The sequence below is a fragment of the Elephantulus edwardii genome, unplaced genomic scaffold (assembly GCF_000299155.1).
Source record: "Elephantulus edwardii isolate Elephantulus edwardi_28Jun2011 unplaced genomic scaffold, EleEdw1.0 scaffold00113, whole genome shotgun sequence".
Taxonomy (NCBI): Eukaryota; Metazoa; Chordata; class Mammalia; order Macroscelidea; family Macroscelididae; genus Elephantulus; species Elephantulus edwardii.
Genome location: NW_006399863.1, coordinates 3,043,461 through 3,067,668, shown reverse-complemented (window position 1 = coordinate 3,067,668; position 24,208 = coordinate 3,043,461). Strand labels below are relative to the sequence as shown.

At 36.0% G+C, this 24,208-nt stretch overlaps 1 protein-coding gene across 3 annotated transcripts in view; it reads left to right on the top strand.

Moving 5' to 3' along the window:
• SLMAP (sarcolemma associated protein) overlaps positions 1-24,208 on the top strand; it is a 183,965-nt gene that overhangs the window by 145,920 nt on the left and 13,837 nt on the right. For all 3 annotated transcript variants that reach the window (XM_006892206.1, XM_006892207.1, XM_006892205.1), the window contains 6 exons: positions 5,732-5,812; positions 6,096-6,155; positions 17,234-17,356; positions 18,628-18,702; positions 21,931-22,251; positions 22,702-22,819. In XM_006892206.1, coding sequence (XP_006892268.1) covers positions 5,732-5,812; positions 6,096-6,155; positions 17,234-17,356; positions 18,628-18,702; positions 21,931-22,251; positions 22,702-22,819 — 778 coding nt within the window. The remainder of the gene's footprint in view (positions 1-5,731; positions 5,813-6,095; positions 6,156-17,233; positions 17,357-18,627; positions 18,703-21,930; positions 22,252-22,701; positions 22,820-24,208) is intronic.

Below are 24,208 nucleotides of genomic sequence, written 5' to 3'. Positions count from 1 at the left end.
TAATATTGATAATTCATATTTTAGGATGGGAAAAATACTTTGAGTTTTTTAATATACTCCAGTGCTTTTAATACAGGTGGGGTTTTCTGTTAGACATCAGTATTTTACTAGCATTTCTTGCAGCTAACATGCAAAGATATACTAATCCCAAAAGCAAGCCAAATGGCCAAGACAGGTTATTTTTGTAATGCTTTCTATCTGACTATAAGGTAATTTCTTGTGGATTTGACTTGATTATCTCCTTTTAAACATGCTTTCATTGGGGATAGTTTTGGTAGAATTTTCCTTTTTTTTATGTTGAAAATAGCACTGTGATATGTACTGTCGAGTTTCCTTTGGCTCATAACTGACCATCTAGTGGATTTTCAGAAGCAGTAAATTGCACAACAGAAGACGGCCCGGCCCGTCTTTCACTGATGGAGCAGTTGGTGGGTTTGCCTTTGGCTTGTCAGTATAACTCCTTACCACTAAGCCACCAGAGCTCCCTGAAAAAATACCACTAGAATCACCAATTACCAACCTTAACATTTTTTACCAGTTATATTTAAGAATCAACTTGCCTTGTAGTCATTAAATCTATATAATACCAAATGAGGTAATATTACTTTAAAACAAAAATGAGAATACAGGAGGGAGGGGAGCTAGATTAATAAAACCAGAACAGCCAGAAGGGAAGTAATGAGAATGTTCACACATTGTGAGTAAAGCAACCAAAGTCATCAAATAATGTGTGTAGAAACTGGTTTTTTAAAGGGCCTAAACTTCTATGTAAACTGTCACTGAAAACAATATTTTTTTAATGTTTATGATAGTCTTGATGGTAGAAGTATAAAGAGTGCTGTTGTTAGTTGCCATCGAGTCAACTATGCCTAAAAGTGACCCTTTTGAACAACAGTTCTGAACCTTGCTCTATCCTGTGCTAGCCTCCTGTTCTCTGACATGCTCGAGTACACTGTTGCAGTCATATCCATCTTGTTGAGGGTCTTCTTTGCTTTCTCTGACCTGCCTTTCCCAGCATGGTATCTTTTCCCAAGGTCCAGTCCTTTCTGGTAACATGCCCAGAGTATGTGAGACAAAGTTGCACCATCCCTATCTCTAAGGAGCACTCTGGTTACACGTTATCTAAGACATACTTGTTTGTTCTTTAGGCAGTCCATGGGGTGCGTATTCAGAATTTTTCAACACCACAACTCAAAGGCATCGATGATTCTACTGTCATCCTTATTAATTTTTCAACTCTTAGTTACATAGGAAGCAGTTGAAAAGACTATGATAAAACAGCTAGATTGAAATCCAAGTTTTACTGCTAATTAGCTGTTTGACCTCAAGAATCTTTACTTTAGATTTTAAACTTTAATTTTCTCATTTGTAAAACAAGATTAACAATATTTATTTTGCAGAGTTGTGGGAATTTAATTTTTTCACATAAATAAGAAGCACTCTTGTTTTTCAATAATTCTCTCTTCCCTTCCTGATCTTTAGCCTTATTATCTTTCCATGTTTTTGGTCCATGTTTTTATTCCACTGGTATAGGAGGTTGGTCTCTGACTTTTAAATTTTATTCACCTATAGTTCTTTTCACTCAGTGTTATATATTGGACTGAAAGATTAGCTTCAAATCCAGCACTCACTCTAAAGAAGAAAGATAGGCAGTCTCCTCCAATGAATGTTTGTAACCTCAGAAACCAGATAAAGGGCTACTGTGAATTGGAATCAGCTTAACAGATGTGTGTGTGAGAGAGAGAGAAAACATGGACTTCCTTTTTCAAGAACAATGTGGATTTTGACATTGGTCTTTTCTTATCTTCCTGTATACTTTTGTTTTGAAGCCTTTAAGAGGATGTGAGCCTTATTTAAAAACCACTGTGCAAGGAAAAGCATATGCATTTCACTGCTAACCTTTGGGTTGAATCCACCTAATGGTAATGTGGAATAAAAGACCTGGCGGTCAGCTTCTCTTAAGTTTATAGCCAAGAAAACTTGGGGAAGCAGTTCTGCTCTAAAACAAGGATTACTATGAGTAAGAAGCAACTGAACAGCAACAACCAACAGCTGTTGATGTTTGTCTTGATGATTAAATGCAAGAGAAAATCAACCAGTGGAAACTATTGTAATACTAGAAAGTTGGGTCCAGCATCACAACTGTGAATATCAGGACACAACAGTGAAGGACCATGACTTGGCTTTGCTAATAAAAACTTACTTTCTTGTTTAGAACAGATGCATGCCTTCTATCAATTTTGCTGTTTTGGGAAGCAAAGCAAACAAACAATTTTTTAAAAAAATATCTATTATGTTCTAGAGACTCTGAAAGCATAATAGGTTAAATGTGCAACAACAAACCAAATGATTAGTTAGTTGTTTGAACCTACCAACCACTCCATGAGAGAAAGGTGGGGATATAGCAGTTAAGAGAAAAGAGGAAAATTTCCACTTTCTAGTGAGATTTTAGTGAAAAAGTTGTTCCCACCTTTGATGCAGTTTTGCGTTCTAGGCCAAAAACTTTAAATATGAAAGAAAAAGTTCTTCTATGTAGAGGAATACTTTTGAAAATAACACTTTTTGCTTATCTTGATGGTAAAATTGCCAAGAATACTAAAATCGGACGATTGCTTTGCCTCTTTCCCTTCCTCTTATCCCAGAATATTTCCCTTTATATAGAGATTAGATGTTTTTCTCCATAATAGAGATTAGCCTGTTTTGTTTGAAACTGTAACTCCATGGTCAAAATTAGAACATTCACAAATGTCTGATTATAGCACATTGTGAATGCAGCAAAGGTCATAGGTTGGATTCCCATGGGTCTCCTTGGGCAGTGACTTAACTTTAATCTGAGTGCCCTCTTACCAGTTGACCTTTGACTACAAATGAGTGAGTTAAAGGCTTTAGGCAAACACATCATCCATTTCACAAGCAAAACCACAAGTTTGAAGGGGTTTTAGAGTAGGAATAGTCATAACAAGTTATAATATTGTATGACATTTTTGGTGAAAGTTTTCATATTAAATTAAGCTCCCATTTAATAATTATGCATTGTTCATTGATACTGGTAATATTGGTAAGAATGTCAGCATTCTCATTATTTCCATCCTGGTAGTTGCATTTCTACACGAGAAGGATGAGCAGTCTTTTTCCATGCAGTTTACCGCCTCTGAAAACCCAATGGAGGGTCAGCTGTGGGTCAGTTTTGACTCGATGGTACATAACAACAGTTCCATTTCCATGTATCTATTTATCTTCCACCATCTTTTCATCTTTTCATTAGAGTAAATATTGACTGGTTTTATACATGTGAATTTTTAAAGGGAACATTCATAGGTGATATTTTTTATGAACCAGTCTGTTATGTAACTGGTATTTTACCTCCTGGAGGAGTTTCTGTTAAAATTATAAGTATATCTCAGGGAGTAGTCTTGGAGGCTCATTTAGTCTCACCAGGTCCAATAAGTCTGAACGTTTCTAAGAACCTGAGTTTTGTTTTACTTTTTCTCTCAGGACCCATCCATTATGTTCCTTATCAGAATGATCTGATCAGTAAAGATAGCTGGGCACCATCTGGTTCTCTTGGTCTCAAAGTAGACAAGGCCATGGTTCATGTAAAGTCTTAGTCTTTTTTTGCATTAGTTTAAATTTTGAGTCATTGGCTTCCTTCTGTTTCTTTTACTCCAGATGCACAGAGACCAATCGTTGTATCTAAGATGGTTACTCTCAAGCTTTTAAAGACCTCAAACGCTATACTAACCAAACTGAAATGTAGAACATAAATTTTATGAACTACATTGTGCAGTTGACTGAGTTCTATGTTCTTAAGCCTTCACATACAGTAAAATAGTCCTGCAGTGTTTGGTTACATCTAAGAAGTAATATGTAGTTCAATCCCCTATGTAGGGAGCTCTGGTTGCCTCGTGGTAAGAAGCAGAGCCACAATCCTAAAGGATCCACCAGCTACTTTGTGGGAGAAAGATGGGCAGTATCCTTCTGTGTCATTAACTACCTCTTAAAACACACTGGAGGGTCAGCTAGAAGTCAGTTCCAACTTGATGGCTTATAACAAGTCCCCTATATGTTTTATATAGTTTATTTTATATGCAACACTCACATATATGTCTATGGTTACACCTCTCCATGCACATATATGAATTTACTTACCTATTATACCTAGAGGGAACTTTGGCAGCCTACTGGTGAGGAGTTGGTCTACCAGCCCAAAAGCACATCGTTTGAATCTGCTAGCATCTCCTCAGGAGAAAGAAGGGCGATCTCCTCTTGTGCCATTTACAACCTCTGCAGACCTGCTGGAGGGTCCACTATGTTTTGGTTCCAATATGTCAACACATAACAAAAGCATAGTGCTTATTCTTACCTACTTAGTGACATCTTGTACCTTGGGCTTGAGTGTATCAGAAATTATTAGATTGGCTTAAAATAGTGCAAGGTTCAAATCTGTCATTTATCAGGCCGCTATAAATTGTGGTCCACTTGATCGCACCTAATAACAATTCCATGATGATAATGTACCACATTTTGTTAATCCATGTATCTTGATGGGCATTTGGGTTGTTCCATCTTTCTGCTATTGTGAATAGTGCTGCTGTGAACATAAATGTGCATGAGTCTGTCCATGTCTTTAGGGTACACACCTAGGAGTGGGATTCCTAGATCATAAAGAGATCTGCTTGTAGTTTTTTGAGGAAGTGCCATGCTGTTTTCTGTAGTAGTTGTGAGAAGAAGGATTCTATAGACTGAGGTTAGGGAACTTTCCAAATAGTAAAGATTTATAGGCTATACTGAATTGACATTCACCAGTCAGCCTTGTGAATAGGTTGCCCTGACAAATGCAGAGAGAGCTCATACAGAAGTTAATACAGAATTCAGATTATGGCTAAATTCTGAGATCTGGAGCCTGGCTGAAACATGGTGGAGAGCTGTGGGAGGTGATATAGGACTGTAGTCAGAGAAATGACCATCTCCGTGAATGCTGTCCTGATGTTTTCCATAGTACACACCCATGCACAATTATAGGTGAGGATATAGGGCATCATTCATTCCAGTCTTCTTACATAAATTGTTGGCCTCACAGAGTTTTGGGTACAATTAGTTAGAAACTGTGTCTAGGAAGGCTTTTCTTTGAACTTCTTTGAATCAGGCTGTTGTATACCATTTGCAAATAATTTCAAGTTATTTTCTTACAAGTTTTTGCCTTTGTGGTTTGGGTATTAGGTATACTGTGTTTGGAAATGAAAGGCTGTCAGTTTTTTTCTGCTTTAAATAACAGTAGAAAACAAATTATTGTGAGTCTTGCAGTTTTAGTATATGAATGCAAATAAGGCAGCCTTCCAGCTATTGTTTTTTTTCAGTCTGGGAGCGATTTACTTTCCTCATCTTCTCACAGTGTCCCCATTGTCTTAAGAATTTTGCTATATTTGTTGCAGTTTTCTGAGTAAGTTAGCAGAGCTAGCTTCGTTTATCTTTCCAGTTGGCAAGAGAACAGTTTTGAACTAAAACCCAACCCTCTGCACAGCAAACAGAATCCACATTAGATTTTGATGAGTTACGTGTAGTAACCAGCATTCCATTTTGGACTCGGGTGGTGTAGAAGTAAGATTCCATGACCTCTTTTAATTTTAAAAGTACTTTGCATGCCAACAGATTTTTAGCACTCCTATCCTGAAGGAGAGATTTATCGATATTTAGTAGTAACGAGAGTTTCCTTTTCTTTTTCTCTTGATAGAAAACCAAGCAAGAGCAAAAGAATCTGATTTATCAGATACTCTGAGTCCAAGCAAGGAAAAAAGCAGTGACGACACTACAGGTAAGTTTTAATCTAATGTTTGCATATCTGTAAATGTTACTCTGACTGACCAAGCAAAATAGGTGGGCAGGTGAATATGAGAATTTCAAAGCTTGTATTTGATGAGAAAGCAGTGTTCACTTACCAAGACAGTCTCTTGACTATTGTGATGTTGTTTTGTTTCGAAAATCTTCAACTGTCTAAATACAGGATTTATAGATTATTCCAGTCATTTATTTTGATAATGATAGTTTGATGGCATATCTGAGTACTATCAGTAAAATGTTCTTTTCCTTCGATGTAGACGCCCAAATGGATGAGCAAGACTTAAATGAACCCATTGCTAAAGTGTCCCTATTAAAAGGTACTTTTCACATGTTTTTATATTACTTTGAACAGGATATTAGATCACCTTTTCGTAAAATCCATTTGATATTTGTATGAAGTATTAAGTTTCAGTTATAAGATTAAGATAGATTTATAAGAAGGATTTGTAACTAAAGTTTAAAGTGTTAATTTTAGTGCCTAATGTTTCAGATAAAAATAAATTATGGAATAATTTTTAACAATTAAGGGCAAAGCAAGAAGTGGTAGAATATGACTTATAACTGTGGTTTTTGTTTGTTTACCATGGTTTCTCTGATGGAAATTTATTACCAATTTTAGCATAAATTAGGAAAGATGAAACTGTGTCTTGAAAGGATCCTCATTGCTCTGTTATCATATGGTAGCACTTGTAAATAGCTTCATTGCTGGTTCTCTTCATCCTCCAGTAAGGTGCTTAAGGTTCATTCCAGGTTCTTAAGATTCTTTTCTAAAAAAGTTGGGCTGAGAAATCTTAGGTGGGCTGAAGGTAGATGATCACTGAAAAAGAGGAAGATCTTGGCAATAGGGATTGACCCAGTGATTCTAGCAGTGAACAGGCACAGCAGCCATAGGGAGGGTGTGACAGGGCTTTGTTCTGTTGCACATAGTGTCACCGTGAGTCAGCTGGCAACTTGATGGCTCCTAACTAACCACTGAGATAAACAGTGCATATAATAAACTCTTTCATTTGTCTCACTTCTAGAAAGGAAGAGAGCATTTATTTCTTGATCTTCAGTTGTTTAGAATGAAATGGACTGAATAATCATTTATGAAAATACTTCTATTTGAGTGAAAGTTTTTGCAAGTCTTATTGGTTTTTTCATACAGTCATTCAGATATTTTATAACATCAGTTGGAAGTGATTAATGTGATTAATTAATTTGAAAATGCTTTTAAGTCAAAGGAAGCTCTGGTGGCCTAGTTTGTAGGGAGTTTAGCTGCTAACCCAAAGGCTGAGTCTCTGGTGATTGGAATCCACTAGCAGCTCCTGTCGTTGTGAGATTTAATCTGGTTATGCCTAAGATTGGCCTGGCTATGCAGCTCAGCAGTTTTGCTGTGATACTAGCAGTGGATTAACACTGGAGGGCTCCCTGGGGTCAGAGCAGGAGGAGCAGTCTTTGGCTGTTTCTTTATGGAGGAGACCTCATGCTATCTGGTTGGGCTGTTTAAGGGATCTCCCAGTCCAGACTTTGAGCTTTGGCATTGTTTAGAGACTTATTTTCACCCAGTATGAACCTACTCCTGGACTCGTTTTACCAGAGGGGGAATGGGAGATAGTAGAGAGATTACCCACTTTCTCTCAACATTCTTTAGGCCAGGCATACTGGCGTTCTCTTTTTTGGTGATCACTTGACCCTTAGTGCCACCTTTGATCTAATTTCAAAACCAAGTGGAGACCCTGAGGGTTGCTGATCCAAACAGCAATTGCCTACCTGTCGTGGAGTGTAATCATGGTTTCCAAGTTTCCTACCAATATGCATGTACTCTCCTCAATTGACTTGTGGTGTTAAGTAATGAGTTGGTTTGTAGGTTGTTGCTTTGTGGTTTGTTCTCCCCCCACCTTCAGTACCATAAAAATAAATGTGAATTAATATTTACACAGTTGAGGAATCTCATCTTGGAAGCAGTATTTACAACTCTTCTCAGGAATGTCATATCATTATTATGTGCACTGTTGTTATTGATACTAGGAGGGAAATGTTGGCATTTCTGAGCTTCTATGAGAATATGAAAAACAAGAGAGGCCTGCAACCAGGAGAAGATAAAATAGATGAATGTGACCTTCTAAGAATAAAATCCCTATGCACATCCAAACTCTTCCCCAGCAGAGTAAAAAGGGAAGCCACAGATTGGGAAAAAATATTTGGTAATGACATATGTGATAAGGGACTTATATCTAGAATTTATAGAATACTCAAGCGGCACAACAAGATAAGGTAAACAACCCAATTGAAAAATGGGCACAAAATATGAACAGACACTTCAACAAAGAAGACATTCAGATGGACAACAAACACATGAAGAAATGTTCAAGATTCCTAGCTCTAAGAGAGATGCTAATTAAAACAACTATGAGATATCATCTCACCCCAGTAAGATTAGCAAAGTTTGACAAAACAGCAAACAACAGTTGCTGATGAGGTTGTGGAGAAACTGGAACCCTTATTCACTGTTGGTGGGAGTGTAAAATAGTGCAACCACTACGGAAGCCATTGTGGTGCTTCCTCAAAAAGTTGGAAATAGAAATACCATTTGACTCAGCAATTCCACTACTGAGAATTTACCCTAAAGAAACCATTAGGGCCATCCAAGCAAATATGTGCACACCCATGTTTATTGTGGCTTTGTTAGCAGTAGCAAAGAGCTGGAAACAACCCAGTTGCCCATCAACAAGCAAATGGATAGAGAAACTGTGGTATATTCACACAATGGAATATAATGCTGCATTGAAAAACAAGGAACTCATGAAATATTATACAAAATGGGTGACCCTGGAGAAATATCTCGGTCACAAAGTGACAAACACAGGACTGACATCAGGGTTAGGGGGAATCTAAGAAAAGAGGGTTTAGAAAATGTATACCACCTTCAAACAGATGAGGAAGAGAACTGTTTGAAAGGATTATATGATTAGGTGGTATTTTCATGACAAGAGTCCAGAATGAGAACTTCATGGAGGAGTGGACTTGGGGGGAGAATTGTATAATAATGAAAGCTTGGGTTTTACTTTTCAAAGAGGGAACCTACTGTGGGGAGGGTTGAGCAGGGAGGAAAATGTGCAACAATGAATGAATATAAATCCAAAGTCTCTATAAACTTTCATTAAAATTTCAATTAAAAAAAAAGAAAAGAGGTAAATGCGCCATGGACATTCCTTACCATATAATACCTATTTTAGGATCATTTGTTTCTAGAAATCTTTTTAGCTCTTAAGTCCAGATTGATTTCTAATTAGCATTTTATGATTATATTAGTTATAAAATTTCAACTCTTATTAGTGCTTTTGGGATTTGAATGACTCCAATACAAAAAACAACAATAGCTGGAAGGCTGCATTATTTGTATACATAAACCAAGAAGCAATTACTTAAACGGAGCAAGGGGACATTGCTTGATTTCAGGAAAGGTGTGCATCAAGATGATATCCTTTTTCCATACTGATTCAGTCTGTATGCTGAGCAAGTAATTCAAGAAATCGGGCTATGTGAAGAAGAATTTGACATCAGGATTGGAAGAAGACGCAGCAGCAGCTAAGCAAATGATGTTGACCCAGCCTGCTTGTAGAAAGTGAAGGAGATTTAAAGTACTTTCTCAAGAATGTCAAAGACTATAGCCTTTAATATGGAGTATCACAAAATCTTTACCACTGGCCCAATAGGCAACATCACAATAGATGGAGTAAAGATTAAAGTTGTCAGTGATTTCATCTTGCTTAGACCCGCTGTTGACACGATTGGTACCAACAGTGAAGAACTCCGAAGATGTGTTGCATTGGGATGTCTGCTGCTAAAGAACTTCCCAAAGTACTAGCGAACAAAGATGTCCGTTTAAAAACTAATATATGCCTGACTCAAGGTATGGTCTTTTTCATTTGTTTCTATGCATATGAAAATTAGATAATGACTTAAGATGTCTGAGGAAGAATCAGTGCCTTGGAATTGTGTTGGAAAGAGAATTGAATATCCCATGGACTGATAAAAGAACAAATCTGTGTTACAGAAATCCAGTCAGAGTGCTTCTCAGAGGCAAAGATGGTGTAACTATTTCTTACATGTATTTCCTCCTTTAAAAAAAAAGTTGTTGGTAATAGATCTTTTCAGTTACTACAGATAATCCTTGACTTAAAATAAAATTCTATTCCTATAACTCCATCATGTTAATGTGGCTTGAATGCCTCATCTTCCCCCCTCCCCCCAGTTTTCATTATTATTGTCTTTTTTTTTCATGAGTATCTTTATAAATCCATCAGAATTTTGAAGAGTAAGTAATTGAACATTTGTAAATGAACATCTGAAAGTAATAGATAACATTAGCAACTTACGTACTTTAATATACTATTAACAATAAGATACCTTTGTCCTCAAGTCAGAACCAATTCAGAGCTCATTGTCCAGTGGGTTTTCAAAGACTGTAAATGGCATGGGAGCAGCTGCTGGATTCCAGTCACCTTGCCTTTGAGTTGACAGTGTAACTACTTACCGAGTAGGCCACCAGAGCTCCATGACAATAAGATATCAAAAAGAGCCAACTCTAAATGCATTTCATTATAATTAAAAAGTCACACAAGTCAGGGACTACCTGTAATGTATTTACAGTAAAACCCATGGGAACCAGAACTTGGTAAGAGTGCCTGTTTTCTGGATTTCTTAAGATTTGCACCTTTACTAGGGTGCTTGCCACTTTCCTTTAAACTTTCTCCTAAGAATCCTCTACCGTAAGACACTCAGTCCTTTAGCAGAGTTTCAGAGAGATTCCAGTTCTCACAGGTTTTATTGTTTGTTACTTTGTCAGGTGTCAGGAAATGTTTGGGTTTAAAAGAAAAAAAATGCTTGAATACCACTAGGAAGTTAAACTGTGTCTACAAAAACATCCACAATACAGGCTGGGAAGTCAGGGTGGAAGAGGAAGTTATGGGAAAGAAATAATGATGTACAGGCCGTAGGTGATGTTTGCTGAGAACCTGGCAGCCCGCTAAATGTAAGGGAGAGAATTACTGAACAACAGACAAGCCAAGCAGCAAGACTGAAGACAGCCCACCAAACAGTTAAACAGAGTGCCAAGATATGGATAAACTCAGCACTGAAACTGATAACAAATTTTCATCAGAGGAATGACAAAATGGATTGATAACTATAAACAATATGGATGGAGAAACCCCTTCTGGAAGAGATGTCGTCAACAGAATGATGTTTCTGCTTAGACTTCCCGAAGCATATATATTCAGTGGTTGTCTATTCCTGACCGTTGAGCCATCAAAGGCAATGAGGAAGCTGAACACAGAACGAAAAATGAGACTTCATCAAAGGTCTTACATCCTCCCTTGGGGTTGATGCCGTTTTCCAAAGTTTTCATTCCTTTTCATCATCGACATCTCCATATAAAACTGTTTGGGGTTGTTGTTTATTTGTTTTTAGATGTTTCTACCATTACTATTAGCAATTACATTGTCAATTACTGAAAACAGATTTTGTACTTGTAATTTTTTTCTTTTTTAAATAAGCATCCAAGAATTTTTCACCATCTCTTTAATTAATAGCAGTGTTGGCTTTTAGTCTGTTATTTTTCTTTTGTAAGAGTTGTATAAATTCTTAAAATTATTTAGACTCTGGTACTTATTTGAAGTATTTGTTTTATGCTTACTTGTATATATTTTGTAATCTGTATAATTTGATTCAGTGGGCTGACAGAATTTTTCTCTGAAAGGAAGAATGTAAATTATTAGGCCACAATTTTAGCCTTTAGGACTTGTATTAAAAGATTTGCATTTAAAATAGATCTTTTATTTCCTCCTTCAAACTCTGTGCTGGCGAGAATGTCATTTTCATACTTATTTTCACAAACTAATCTTGATTTAGAATTATAATGTACTACTTTTCACTTTAGTCAATCTAAAAGATAAAGAAAATAAAGGATTAGACATTGACCATGAGATATAAAATTATGATAATAAGAATATCTGTATCTTGAAATAATCTTTATAGCCAAGTTATACCACTTTTAAAAGAGCAATAAAAATGTGATTTGATTCAACCATTTCCTCTACCCCAACAATAACAAAAAGAGGTGGAACAAAGAAGAAAAAAGAAGTAATTCAGTCCAGATGGTTCCTAATACAAGTTTATACTATATAAGGGGAATGTACCAACTACATTGGCTTCACAAATCTTGTAAGACTGTGGCATTTGATATGTTTTTCAGTCAGGTTGGTGATAGGAGAGGTGAGAAGGTTAAGGAACTCCTTTTGGTGAGTAGGGGTCAGAATGAGAATCTCTGGGATTTTTTTGTTCCTTTTGGAGGATATCCAGAAAAGCTATTGGATGAAGTATGATTTGGGATGATCTTAACAGTGTGTAACACCATATATGACATATTCATGAAAGAAAATAAATCTAAACTGGCCAGAATTCTAGATCAAACTGCAGCTTTGCAGGACATATGAAAAATAGGGAGATACTCTAAATGATATGGTAGGAAAACAACTTGCAAAATCAAGACTGTAGGAAATACTGTAAGCATAAAATTCAGTTCCTGCAAGTACATTGCAAGAGGAAGATAAAGAAATGGTATGAAGAACCCGGAGAGTAAGAGATTTTTCAACTAAAATGTAATATTGAGTCCTTTAAAAAAATAAAAATAAAAATACATGCTTTATTTAAAATGCATGCTTTATTGAAAGTGGGCTTAGGCTCAGTTGACGTCAGCCCAGTATGTGAATCTTGTTTGCATCTTCATTCAAATAATCCATTGGGAAAAAGAATTTCAGGCAACAGGAAAATTTGAATTCTGACTAACTACTTGATAATAAGGAATTACTGGTTGTTTGTTATTGTTCATTTATATGTGCATTTATAAGAATAAAAGATAATTCATGTTCAGAAAAGAAAATATTAAAAATCATAAGCCCTTTCTGGGTTGAGTTTGGAAATTGAGTATAATTACAGTTACTCGTGTGAGTGTTTACAGACTTGAAGGGACTGTTGTGGCAGAATTCAGTAGCTTCTGAGTTACATGATCCAGACCTGTATTTTAGGAAAGCTTATTGGATAAACTAGAGAGGCTGGACTAAGAAAACTAGTTTGGAGACCTAGGTATTCTTTGGAGCTCTAAACTGGCATGCTTTTTGTGGAAATATATACGAAAGAACAAAATCCAGGTGGTGGTGGTTATTATATGTGTTGGAGTTGGAACCAGTTTTCACAGGCTGTAAACCTCTCAGGATGCGACTTCTTTTTCTCTCTCGGAGCAAGTGTTGGATTCGCAACACCTGCCTTTTGGGTGGTAGCACAACTCCTTACCACTAGGTTATCAGAGCTTCATAAATCCAGTTTAGAGTCCTGTTATTCTTGTCTCTCTCTTCTTACCCTTGAGAATCTCATGTAGAATCCATAGACCTAAAAACCAAACATAGAAGTCAAATCTAATTCAAGCATTTGATTCTGAGTGACCAGAGGGATGGTGAGAACTATTAACATAAATAGTTCTTTCTGGATGAGCAGGAATCCTGGTAGGGAAGTGAACATTTTTGTTTGGCACATGCTGATCATATCAGTGACAGTAGATTCTAATTATTAAGTGCTCTTTTCACATTCTGAAGTGTCCTAGTAATTGGTCATGAGCAGGACATAGAAGTCAGAAAGTAGGACTAAATAATAATGGCTTTTGCTGAGACCTTTGTCATCCTGAAGATACAGAGAAATAAGACATTTGAGGAGGCTATACTAGTCTTAAAGGGAAAAGAAGATATGCCCCAATTGTAGAGTTTTAATTAGTAGGAAGGAATAATAGATAGGAACGTTGGAGAAGCACAGCTGACTTCCTGACCAGTGATGGGGATAGGGTAGAGCAGTGGTCAGGATAGGGTTTCCAGAAGAAGTACTGAACGATAAAAGAAATAGGCTAAGAAGGAAGATAGGTCTTCCATATCTTAAAAGTAGCACTAACTTTACAAATAGGTTATCTTGCAAATAATTTATGTGCCAGGACTAGTTTGATTGAATGGGTTTTTTGTATGGTGTGGATCTCCTCACAGGATTTACCCTTAATCTAGGAAAATGTGGCCCAGACTGCACACTTGGCCATGAGTTTTAAGGGTTAAATCTCTTTCTACCTCATTATTATTCCCAAACAATTGTTTTCATTTAAATATGCTGTATTTGTTCAGTAAGGCTTTAATTTTCTTTCATCTAAGCACTTTTTATCAATACCCTCACAACCCGTTCCCAAGGTTGTGAAGTAGATTAGTACAAAAACTCCTTTTCTAAGGCAAAAGATAATTGCTACAAAAACTCCTTTCTGGGACAAAAGTGGATTCTGTGAGAATGGACCCACGCCGCACTAAACTGATAATGCCTTTTTCCCACACCAGCTGATGAAATACAGTGAACCCTTGATCAGCCTTAGCACAGAAAGATTTGTTCATTAGTCTTGGGTAAAAATTTGGCACCCAGACTTCTAGAAAGAAGAGCTCCACATTAACACTTAAAGTTGTTAGAATACAGCCTTTTGTGTTTATTAAAATTCTATTTTTACAAACTTTCATGATCACATACCGTGCAGTTTGTATGCTTAGTGGAAGTTTTTACCTGAGATTCTTCATTTATAAAAGGACATTTTTCCATAAAGTAAACTAGTACTGCTTTAGTTGTTATGGCAACTCACTTATGTTTCTATAAAAATTCCCATGTACACATTTTAAATGCATACATCTTATACATTAATCAGATAGTTAAGTGTCTACTGTATGTCTACAGTTGTATTAGATATAGTTTATGGAGTGTAAGTATGAAACATTTGTTTGCTATTGTTATTTACCGTCAAGTCAGAACTGATCCATAGCAAACCGTCCAGCAGGTTTTCAGATGCAGTAAATCACACGGGAAGAGATTGCCCACACAGCAGCTGGTATATTTGAACCACGTGCCTTTGAATTTTCCAGTTCAGTTTTTTGCCACTAGACCACCAGTGTGCCTTTTGTTTCATGTTAGTTAATGAAAAGAAACCATTGACAGGAATCCTTGTATTTCTGGGAGAAGAAATAAGAATTATTTGTTTTAAAAGTACAACACTTAGTGCAACAATGAATGAATGAAAACCCCAAATCTCTGTAAATGTTCATTAAAATTAATAAAATTTAATAATAGAAAAAAGAAAAAAGTACAACACTTGATTGCTTTGATGATAACTGAGATAGCATGATTAATGGGAAAAACAAATAAGCATCTAGATGTGAGAGTTCTAGTCTACTTCTTCACAGAGAAGTAAACAGGTGTCAGCCTTTTCAGATTCATAGATAAACAACAAAAATCAAATTAGTTACATAGCACAGTGCTTCTCAGTACAGGCACTTTTACTTTTTGCTGAGGAGACATTGACAATATCTGGAGACATTTTTGGTGGTTATAATTAGTGTGGGGAAGCGATACTGACATCCAGCAATGCCCAGGACTGCCCTCAGGCAAAGACTGGATAGCCCAAAATCCCAATGCTAAGTGTAGCGATCAGAGGTATTATGTAGATTTTTTTTTTGGCCAAACACTTGAAAGTAAGATATATTCTGTCACCTTCTTCCTAAATTCTCTTAGGAATCGATACCCTTTCTTAAGATAATTGCAAATCTAGCAATGAGAAGGTGTAGGATTTTTACACATTCCGAAGAATTGTGATCACAGCCATGAACTGGTTGTTGAACCCTTGCTGAAAGTTTAATATTTACAAGAAGTTTACAGACATTGCTAATACTACTAGTTAAGGACCAGTTTCAAGAATCACCAGTAAAGCTGCTATTTTAAAAATTTATTATGCATGAGAACCACCTGGAGATCCTGTTAGATCCTAAATTCAAATTCAGTAAGTAAGCCTAGGATGATGTCATTGGCCTAGCCAAATATTTTGTGAGAAGTGCAGATTCTCAGCAAGGATGCAACCTCAAAGAACTGTTTAGAAGCCCTGGTTGTGACAAATGTGCTGAGGTGGGTGTGACAGGATTCCTGACACTGGAAGATAGATGTATCTTTCTGCAAGTCCTGTCCTTGCCAAGAGACCTTTTGGAAAAAGGATAGTTAGGTTCGCTTAGAGGAGGTGAACCTGTTGTTATTGTTGAGGACCATCGAGTCGGACTTGACCCACAACTGACCCGCCAGCAGATTTTTAGAAGCAGTTAACTGCATGGAGGGGATATTTCCCATCCTTCTGCAGAGCTGGTGGATTTGAACCATGTGCCTTCAGGATTGCAATACAACTTTTCACCACTAGGCCACCAGAGCTACCTGGACAGAATCACAAATTTTGTCTAGGAGAATAGGCTGCATGCTCCTGTGGTGGTAGTGTAGTGTGTACATGTTTTGCTTCTAACTGAAAGGTCAGTGGCTTGAACTTGTCAGCTCCATTGTAAAAGAAAGATTCACAGCGTACAATTTTTCAGGGTTTATTGTTGTTGCTTTTCTTTAACCTAAAAATATGAAAATACATGTTTGTAATACCCAAGATTATTATCATTTTATTGTGAAACTTATTCTTAGCTGTTTATGACTTAAAGTTGTTAAGACTGAGGTACTTGTAAATCTGAGTAAAAAACAGAATACACCAGAAAAATATTTCCCATCTGATGAAAGTGTTGAATCACAGAAAGTTTAAATACAATGAACAGACTAACTGGAAATCAAAGCTATTAGGAGGGGGTAGGAGAATATTTGAATTGTAATTCAGGAACACATTCCTTTTGATAAAACCATTTAAATTAAATCATTGAATAATTCTGCAGATAGTTGTTTGGTGTTCAGCAAACAGTGATGGCAAAATGAGCTGAGTATTTGCCTAGATATAGGTTTTTTAACTTAGTTTTAATTGTGTGTCCAAAATTGGGAAAATTGTGCAAAAAGTATTTTTCTTGAAGAAAAGCTTAATTTTATTTTTCTATTTTTGTTTAAAGTTCAAATGAAATATTTCTGATTTAGGAAAATTCAAAATTGGTCAAGAATGAATCACAAGCTTTACTTAATGAGTGAAATATATAATCCAGCGTATCTACTAATGTTATTATACAACTCACAGCATCCTTAGGAACAACATATCTGAACCCTGTCCTGTCTGTCCCCACACTGTGATCTGTATATACTAATATGTATTTTATATTATTATTGCTATTAAATACTAATAAGTGTTTAACTGTATTTTTTTCTTTTTCTAGGTTAAAATGACTAAAATGTTTACTACAATTTGCTCCTAAATTCTATTTAACTTAGTTGTGCTATGTTATTTAACAATGTGTGTCTAAACAAAAAAATTCAATTGCTAATCTTTGTAAATATATTAGTGTAATACTAACTCTTGCTTTTAAAATAAACGTGTTTTTGTCAGATGACTTGCAGGGTGCACAGTCAGAAATTGAGGCAAAACAAGAAATTCAGCATCTTCGCAAGGAATTGATTGAAGCCCAGGAACTAGCTAGAACAAGTAAACAAAAATGCTTTGAACTTCAAGGTGAGATCAAGATTACTTTGATTCTTTTGAGGTTGTATGGATGGCCGCAAACTTGAAGTCCAGAGGAACTTTTTCCTGATCCACAACTTTGTTAGATACGTGATCTTGAGAAATTCACTGAAGCTTTCTGAGCTCATTTTAAGTCAATGAAATGTGAAGAATACAGTTGTTCCCTCTCCTACAAGACATTGATACAAAGAGTGAAGTAAGGCCTTGTTAAGTAGTGAGTCCGCAACCCTCCCTTTATAAATACACACATACACACACACACACACACACACACACACACATATATATATATATATATATATATATATATATCTTAAAGAGAACTATATAATCCTTGAGAATTTTCTTACCTGGGATTTGAGTAAAAATTTCCTGAACAAATTGGTTTTCTATTCAAATGTTCTGATATATGCTCTTTAATGAGAATGATTGCATTACCTTCCCACTTCTCCCTTTGAATGTCCCTGTGATTGGTTTCAATTGTATTCTTCAGTAAATGGAAAGGACTAGGCTAGGTTAAGTGGAGAATGAATCTCCTAATGTCTCAGGCACTTTCTTTTAGAGCTCACCTATCTATTGTGACATGTAGATGTAGCAGCCAGTGAAATCTCTGCTGCTTTCAAGAGCACAAATTTCCATACCATTCACAGTGACTATTTCGTTTCACTCCTTAAAAGAACATTAGAATGAGAAGAAAATGTTTAGCTTCATTGTGTTTTATAAGATGATCTTCTTGACCAGGAAGTTGATTCACATCCCAGGAAGAATGAAGACCTTCCTGTTATTACTTGCTTCTTTAACCACTTCTTTGAAAAATGTAAATTGGTGTTCGCTTAAACTTGAACCTTTTGGAAGAACCACGTTAATTCATTTAGGTAAAATGAAAAGACATTCTGCAAACAGGCTTAACGTATAACTCTTGAGTATCAGTAGTTCTTTAGTTCTTAATGCTTCTTATGTGCTTGGCAGTAAGAATGAAAATTTAAAATTTTAACTTACACCTTCTTGATAACATCTATGAAGAATGGTTTTTATATGAAGAATAGCATTTCTTTTTGGTGATACAAAATCTAGAAAACACCAATGCTCAGTTGACTGGTTTATTATTTACTATGTTGTGCTCCTAAAAACTATCTAACTACTAACCGGCTAACCTTTGTTTCCCTCAAGAGTCTTACAGGAAAGAATTTCTTAGAGATTTCTAGTTATTCCATTTGGAGAATTTTAATCACAAAATTAATCTACTGTGGTCTCAATTTTAGCTCTTTTGGAAGAAGAAAGAAAAGCCTATCGAAATCAAGTTGAAGAATCCACTAAACAAATACAAGTTCTTCAAGGTATGAAATGTGCCAAGTCTGTGTAAGATGTTTTTTACTTATTTCCTTTTAGTGGCTCAAAAAAAAAGAAAGAATGCCAAGGGTCCCCCTTTTTTTAATGACTTTTCATTCTTACCTAGAACTATAAGTAGCCTTGATGAGATTTTTCTTTTTGTTCATTTGTTTTTAAAAGAAAGGCTCCCTATCCACCAATATTAGACTTTGGGAATGGGAAGGGCTAGAATAAAGATATAAATGTGTTCATTAAATTGAGTACTTTCATGGTTACGTAACAATTGACTACAGAGAAAGTCTTTGAATAGGAAATCTGAGCTACTCCATGCATCAGAGTTTTTCAGCTTGCTCGTAACATTTCTGATGTTCATAACACATTTGCAGTACAATAAAAATTATGTAACATGGATTAGAATGATATTCTGTGACGTCCTTTAATTGATAATGGTTGATCTTCACAGCCACCATATTTCTGTCTCTTTCTCTCTGTGTGGTCACAGGATTATTATGAAATTACTTCTATTACCTTTCAGGTATTTTTTTTCCTAGTTAGAGCATCTGAAATTCTGAGAGTGTCTTTGTAAAATTCCGGGTAGAGACCTTTCTGTTTTAAAATTCTTTAAGTTAATTTGCCTTCATTGTTAAAGGTCTCCCTGTTTATTTGAAATTTTTGTTTGAGAAACAGAGTGAAAAGTATGAGGCATTTGAAACTTGTCCAAAATGACCCAGGGAAAAACCACTCTTTTGGGTCTTTTTGAGTGCAACATTGAAATTTATTTAAAGTGTGAGATTTTTTTTATTATGGTCTGATTAGAATAAGGTAGGCAGGTACACATTGTGTTCTTAAGTTGGAAATGTCTTTAAATCTTCACTATAGTTGAAGAGTACTGTTCATTAGTTTATGTAAGTCTGATTTAAATCTTTATTTCCATCTTGTACTCCTATGTATAGATTATTGTTACATGTGGTCGAGTTGGAACTCATAGCTGACTCTCTGGCAGGTGTTCAGAGGCTAGAAATCATGTGGAGATTACCCTTATTTGTACCACAGAGCAGCTGATGAATTTAAATCGCACAGCTCTGGGTTGGTGCTGCTGCTCCTCACCCATGAGGCCACCAGACCTAATCTGGATCTTTGCTCTATGTTGTACCTTACTTGCCGTTTCTTTTAATGCTGTCTTGCCCAGACATCATTGAGTGCCCTCTAGTGCCAGTATCTGTGTTTCTGGGTTTTATCAACTCCTAGCCATTGTGCCTTTTTGGATTTTGAAACTGTTCCCACTCAGTCCTTCCCACAGACTAAAAGACAGCCTTTATATGGCAGCTTTCACCTAGCTCTAAATCCTCCTGATTATTTTCATTACTCTCCTTTGAAATTTTTCCGACCAGTAACTTTTATTTAATTGTGGTAACCAAGACTGAATCAAATAGGATTTTACACAAATTGTTTCCAGTTCATTTAAAATTTGGATTATAAGGATATACAACAAGATTCTTATAAGACATACTTCGTTGTTTTTTTGTTTGTTTTTTTCCCCAATAGTATTTATCACTGATTCTTTTGATCAATATATTCAATAATTTTATTTTTTTTTTCCTTTTCTTCTCCCTGCCTCTTTTTAAACAGTCCCTCTGTAAGGACTATCCACTTAGCTTTGTATCCAAAGACGAAATTTGTAGGTGAAAGGAGTTAGGAGTTAGCCTTCGTTACAGACTGGTTCATTTCAGGGTCGAAAATATGGAACGCTTCACGAATTTGCGTGTCATCCTTGTGCAGGGGCCATGCTAATCTTCTCTATATCGTTCCAATTTTAGTATATGTGCTGCCGAAGCGAGCACTATTCAATAATTTTAGATGGTTTATTCTGGCAGATGTTAGAAATAGTGACTAAAACAAAGGTTATGTACATAAAAAGTTTACAGTCTACTGGAGAAGATAAGCAGTAAGCAAGCAAGTAAATATATAATGTAATAACTATCCATTAAGGGTTTTGAATAAAATAAAAGCAGAGTAAAAAGCTAAAAAATGGCAGAATGTTATTTTAGATACCATTAGAGAAAGCCTTGTTAAGTCCTTGACATTTGAACAGAAGTCAAGTGCATCACCACCACCAGTTGCTGTCAGGTCAGTTCTAGTTCATGATGGCCGCACATGTGTGAGAATAAACTGTGCCACGCAGGGTTTCTCAGTGGTAATGTTGCAGAAACAGCTTACAGCCTTTCTTCCAAAGTGCTTCTGGGTAAATCAGTCCCTTTACTTAGCAGCCATGTGTATTGCACTACCCAGGAACACCAAGAAAATTAACAGGATTGCATTATAGCTTGAAAAACTAAACCACTTAAAATATCTAAAAGAAAGAAATGGTCAAATATGTGATAGTATAATGATATTTTGTTACAGGAAGATGCCTATCATCAGTGTATGTGTGTGTACATAGTCACCCTTTCTAAATTATGTTTTTATATATTATCAAGTACATGGGAAAAAAATGTAGAGAAATAAATAACAGTCTATTAGATACCACTTTCTCTATGGTGAAAGAAATGAGATATTTTTCAATTTCTATATCTGTGTTTTGATATTTTCTGCATCAAATATGATTATACAGTTTAATAAAAAAATATCAGCTTTCCTTATGCTGAATGAAATAAATCAGTCACAGAAGGACAAATATCTGTGATTTTAATGTTTATGAAATATTTTAAAGAGCTTGGTAGTACAGTATTTAAAACACTTGGTTGGCAGTTTGAGTCCACCAGCTTCTCCTTGGAAGAAAGGTGAGGCAGTTTGTTCTGGCTTTGGAATCCCTAGGGGACAATTTTCCTCCATTCTACAGGGTCACTGTGAGTCAGAATTGACATGACAGTGGTGTGGTCAATGGGTTATATATCTAGAATAGGCAAATACATGACCAGAGTTTATTAGTGGTTGACTGGGCCATATAAGAAGGCAGGGAAACGAGAAGTTATTGCTAAGGGGATACTGAGTTTCTATTAAGAGTGATGGAAACATTTGAAAATGGATAGTGCTGATGGCTTGTACAGCACTGTGAATGCAATTGATGCTACTGAATTGAACCCATCATAGTGGGTAAAAGAATTCATGTTTTATTTCTATTTTACCATAACTTTTAAAAATAGCAACAATGATCTGGCAGCCTGATTCCTTACAAACTATTCTTTTATTCCAAATTCCTGTGGCCTAAGAAAGTGATGGATAAATATGCCTTTCAGCCCAATTACAGAGGTTACACATTGACATCGAGAATCTCCGGGAAGAGAAGGACAAGGAAATCACAAGCACTCGGAATGAGTTGCTTAGTGCCCGAGATGAAATTTTGCTTCTTCATCAAGCAGCAGAGAAGGCTGCCTCTGAGCGGGACACTGACATTGCTTCTTTACAAGAAGAATTGAGAAAAGTGAGAGCTGAGCTGGAGCGGTGGCGGAAAGCAGCGTCTGAATATGAAAAAGAAATTGTGAGCCTGCAAAATAGTTTTCAGCTTCGATGTCAGCAGTGTGAGGACCAGCAGAGAGAAGAAGCAACAAGGTTGCAAGGTAGTTAAATTTGTTTTACCTAAAATCGTTCCTTAACAATGACAACTTTATATCCTGCACAAAAGAACCATTTGGGCCGTTTTCTTCTTTGATAACAGTAAGTTACATAAAGTAGTCCTTTTCATACTAGGCTTATGACAATCCTATTCTTCAGATCTGCAAGTTATTTAAAAGTTATAAATTCCTGAAAGTGTTACACATTATTTAGATAATATCAAAATATATTTTTCCTTACAAAAGTAAAAGAGGAGAAAAATGGTAATCAAGGTCAAGGAAATGGGCCTTGCTTCAGATACAGTTACAAAGTAAAAAGGATCAGATAAGACGCATGTAAATTCTGCCTGTTTTTAAAGAAAACAGTTTCCTTTTCTGAAATATTTCTCTTTGTCTTTTGATCCATTAGGGAAGTTATATTACAATATTAACAGATATGTTTTTGTCTTTTTGTAGGTGAACTGGAGAAGTTGAGAAAGGAATGGAAGGTATTGGAAACTGAATGCCATTCTCTAAAAAAGGAAAACGTTTTGCTTTCCTCGGAACTCCAGCGGCAAGAGAAAGAACTGCACAAGTATGCAACAACTCCCTCTTTTTTAGCTTCAAGATATTTCTTTATCTTAAAGTTTCACCTAAATTAAGTTAAATTTGGATAGTGAATGCCTTCTTAGAACAAAATGTTTAGCCTGATTGTTGGCTTGTTGGGTAGGTCAGCCATGCAGGGTTGAGTTTTTGCTTCTCTCACCGTTTTTTTATTTTGTGTGTGTGCTCATGAAATGGAAAGAAAACCCTAAGCAAATAAATAGCAACAATCTATTAGTTTTTTTAAAAAACTTTTTAAATTTTATCCTATTCTTTTTTGTGTGTACCGTCAAATCAGATCTGACTGGTACAGGAGGAGTTTTTTCTTCCTTCTGCAGCAGAGCATCTGGTGGTATAATTAGTTCTTGAACTTGCCCTATAGATGAAATGTAAGAAATTTTAAGTCAAAATTTGATTTTCTTTCACACTAGGATTACCTGTGGTATTAGTGGTCTAAAGGAAATTATAATAAAGAATCTGTAATATTGAAAGGTCAAGTCGAGTAATAAGAAGAGTACTAATATATAGGATCAAGAATTCTCCAAAACCAGTTAAATCTTTGTAAATGTCGTTACTATACAGGCAATCCAATGAATTTGGTTGATTAATTCCAGTAAACTTAGTCTAATCCTGTTTTCCCACTAAAATGTATTGCATAATTTAAAACTGATTTCTTTTTTAAAAAATTTATTCACCTCACATTTTTATTTCTAAAAATAATGATTGTCAGGGAATTCTGGTGGTCTAGGGGCAAGAATCTGTGCTGCACTCCCAGAGGCAAAAGGTTCGAATCCATCAGATACTCTGCTAGAGAAGGAGGTACAATCTCCTCCAATACCAGTCAGATCTAATTTGATGATACAAACACAAAAAAATAATAAAATTTTTTTTAGAAAAAAGATATGCTCTAATTCAGAACATGAGAGTGCCAATGTTTACCATTGAATTCCAGTCTTAATTTCAGGTCCCCTTCAAGGACATCAAACTTAGAGGCTCTTATCTCTACTTACATTAGGGAGCTCTTGTAGCCTAGTGGTAAGAATCTGTACTGCAATCCAAAGGCATAAGGTTCGAATCTGCCAGCCATGGGAGAGGGATGGGTAATCTTCTCCTGTGTGATTAATGCCTCTCCATACCTGCTGGAGGGTCAGCGGTAGGTCAGTTCTGAGTTGATGGTACATAACAACAACTCTTGTTAATAGCTCTGGTGACTTACTGGTAAGGAATTGCACTGCCAACCCAAAGGTTTGAATTCACCAGTTGCTCCATGGGAGAAAGAAAGGAAAAAGTCTTCTCCTGTCAGATTTTTTTTTTTCTATAATTATATTTTATTAATTTTCATAAACATTTACAGAGATTTTGGGCTTCCACTCATTCATTG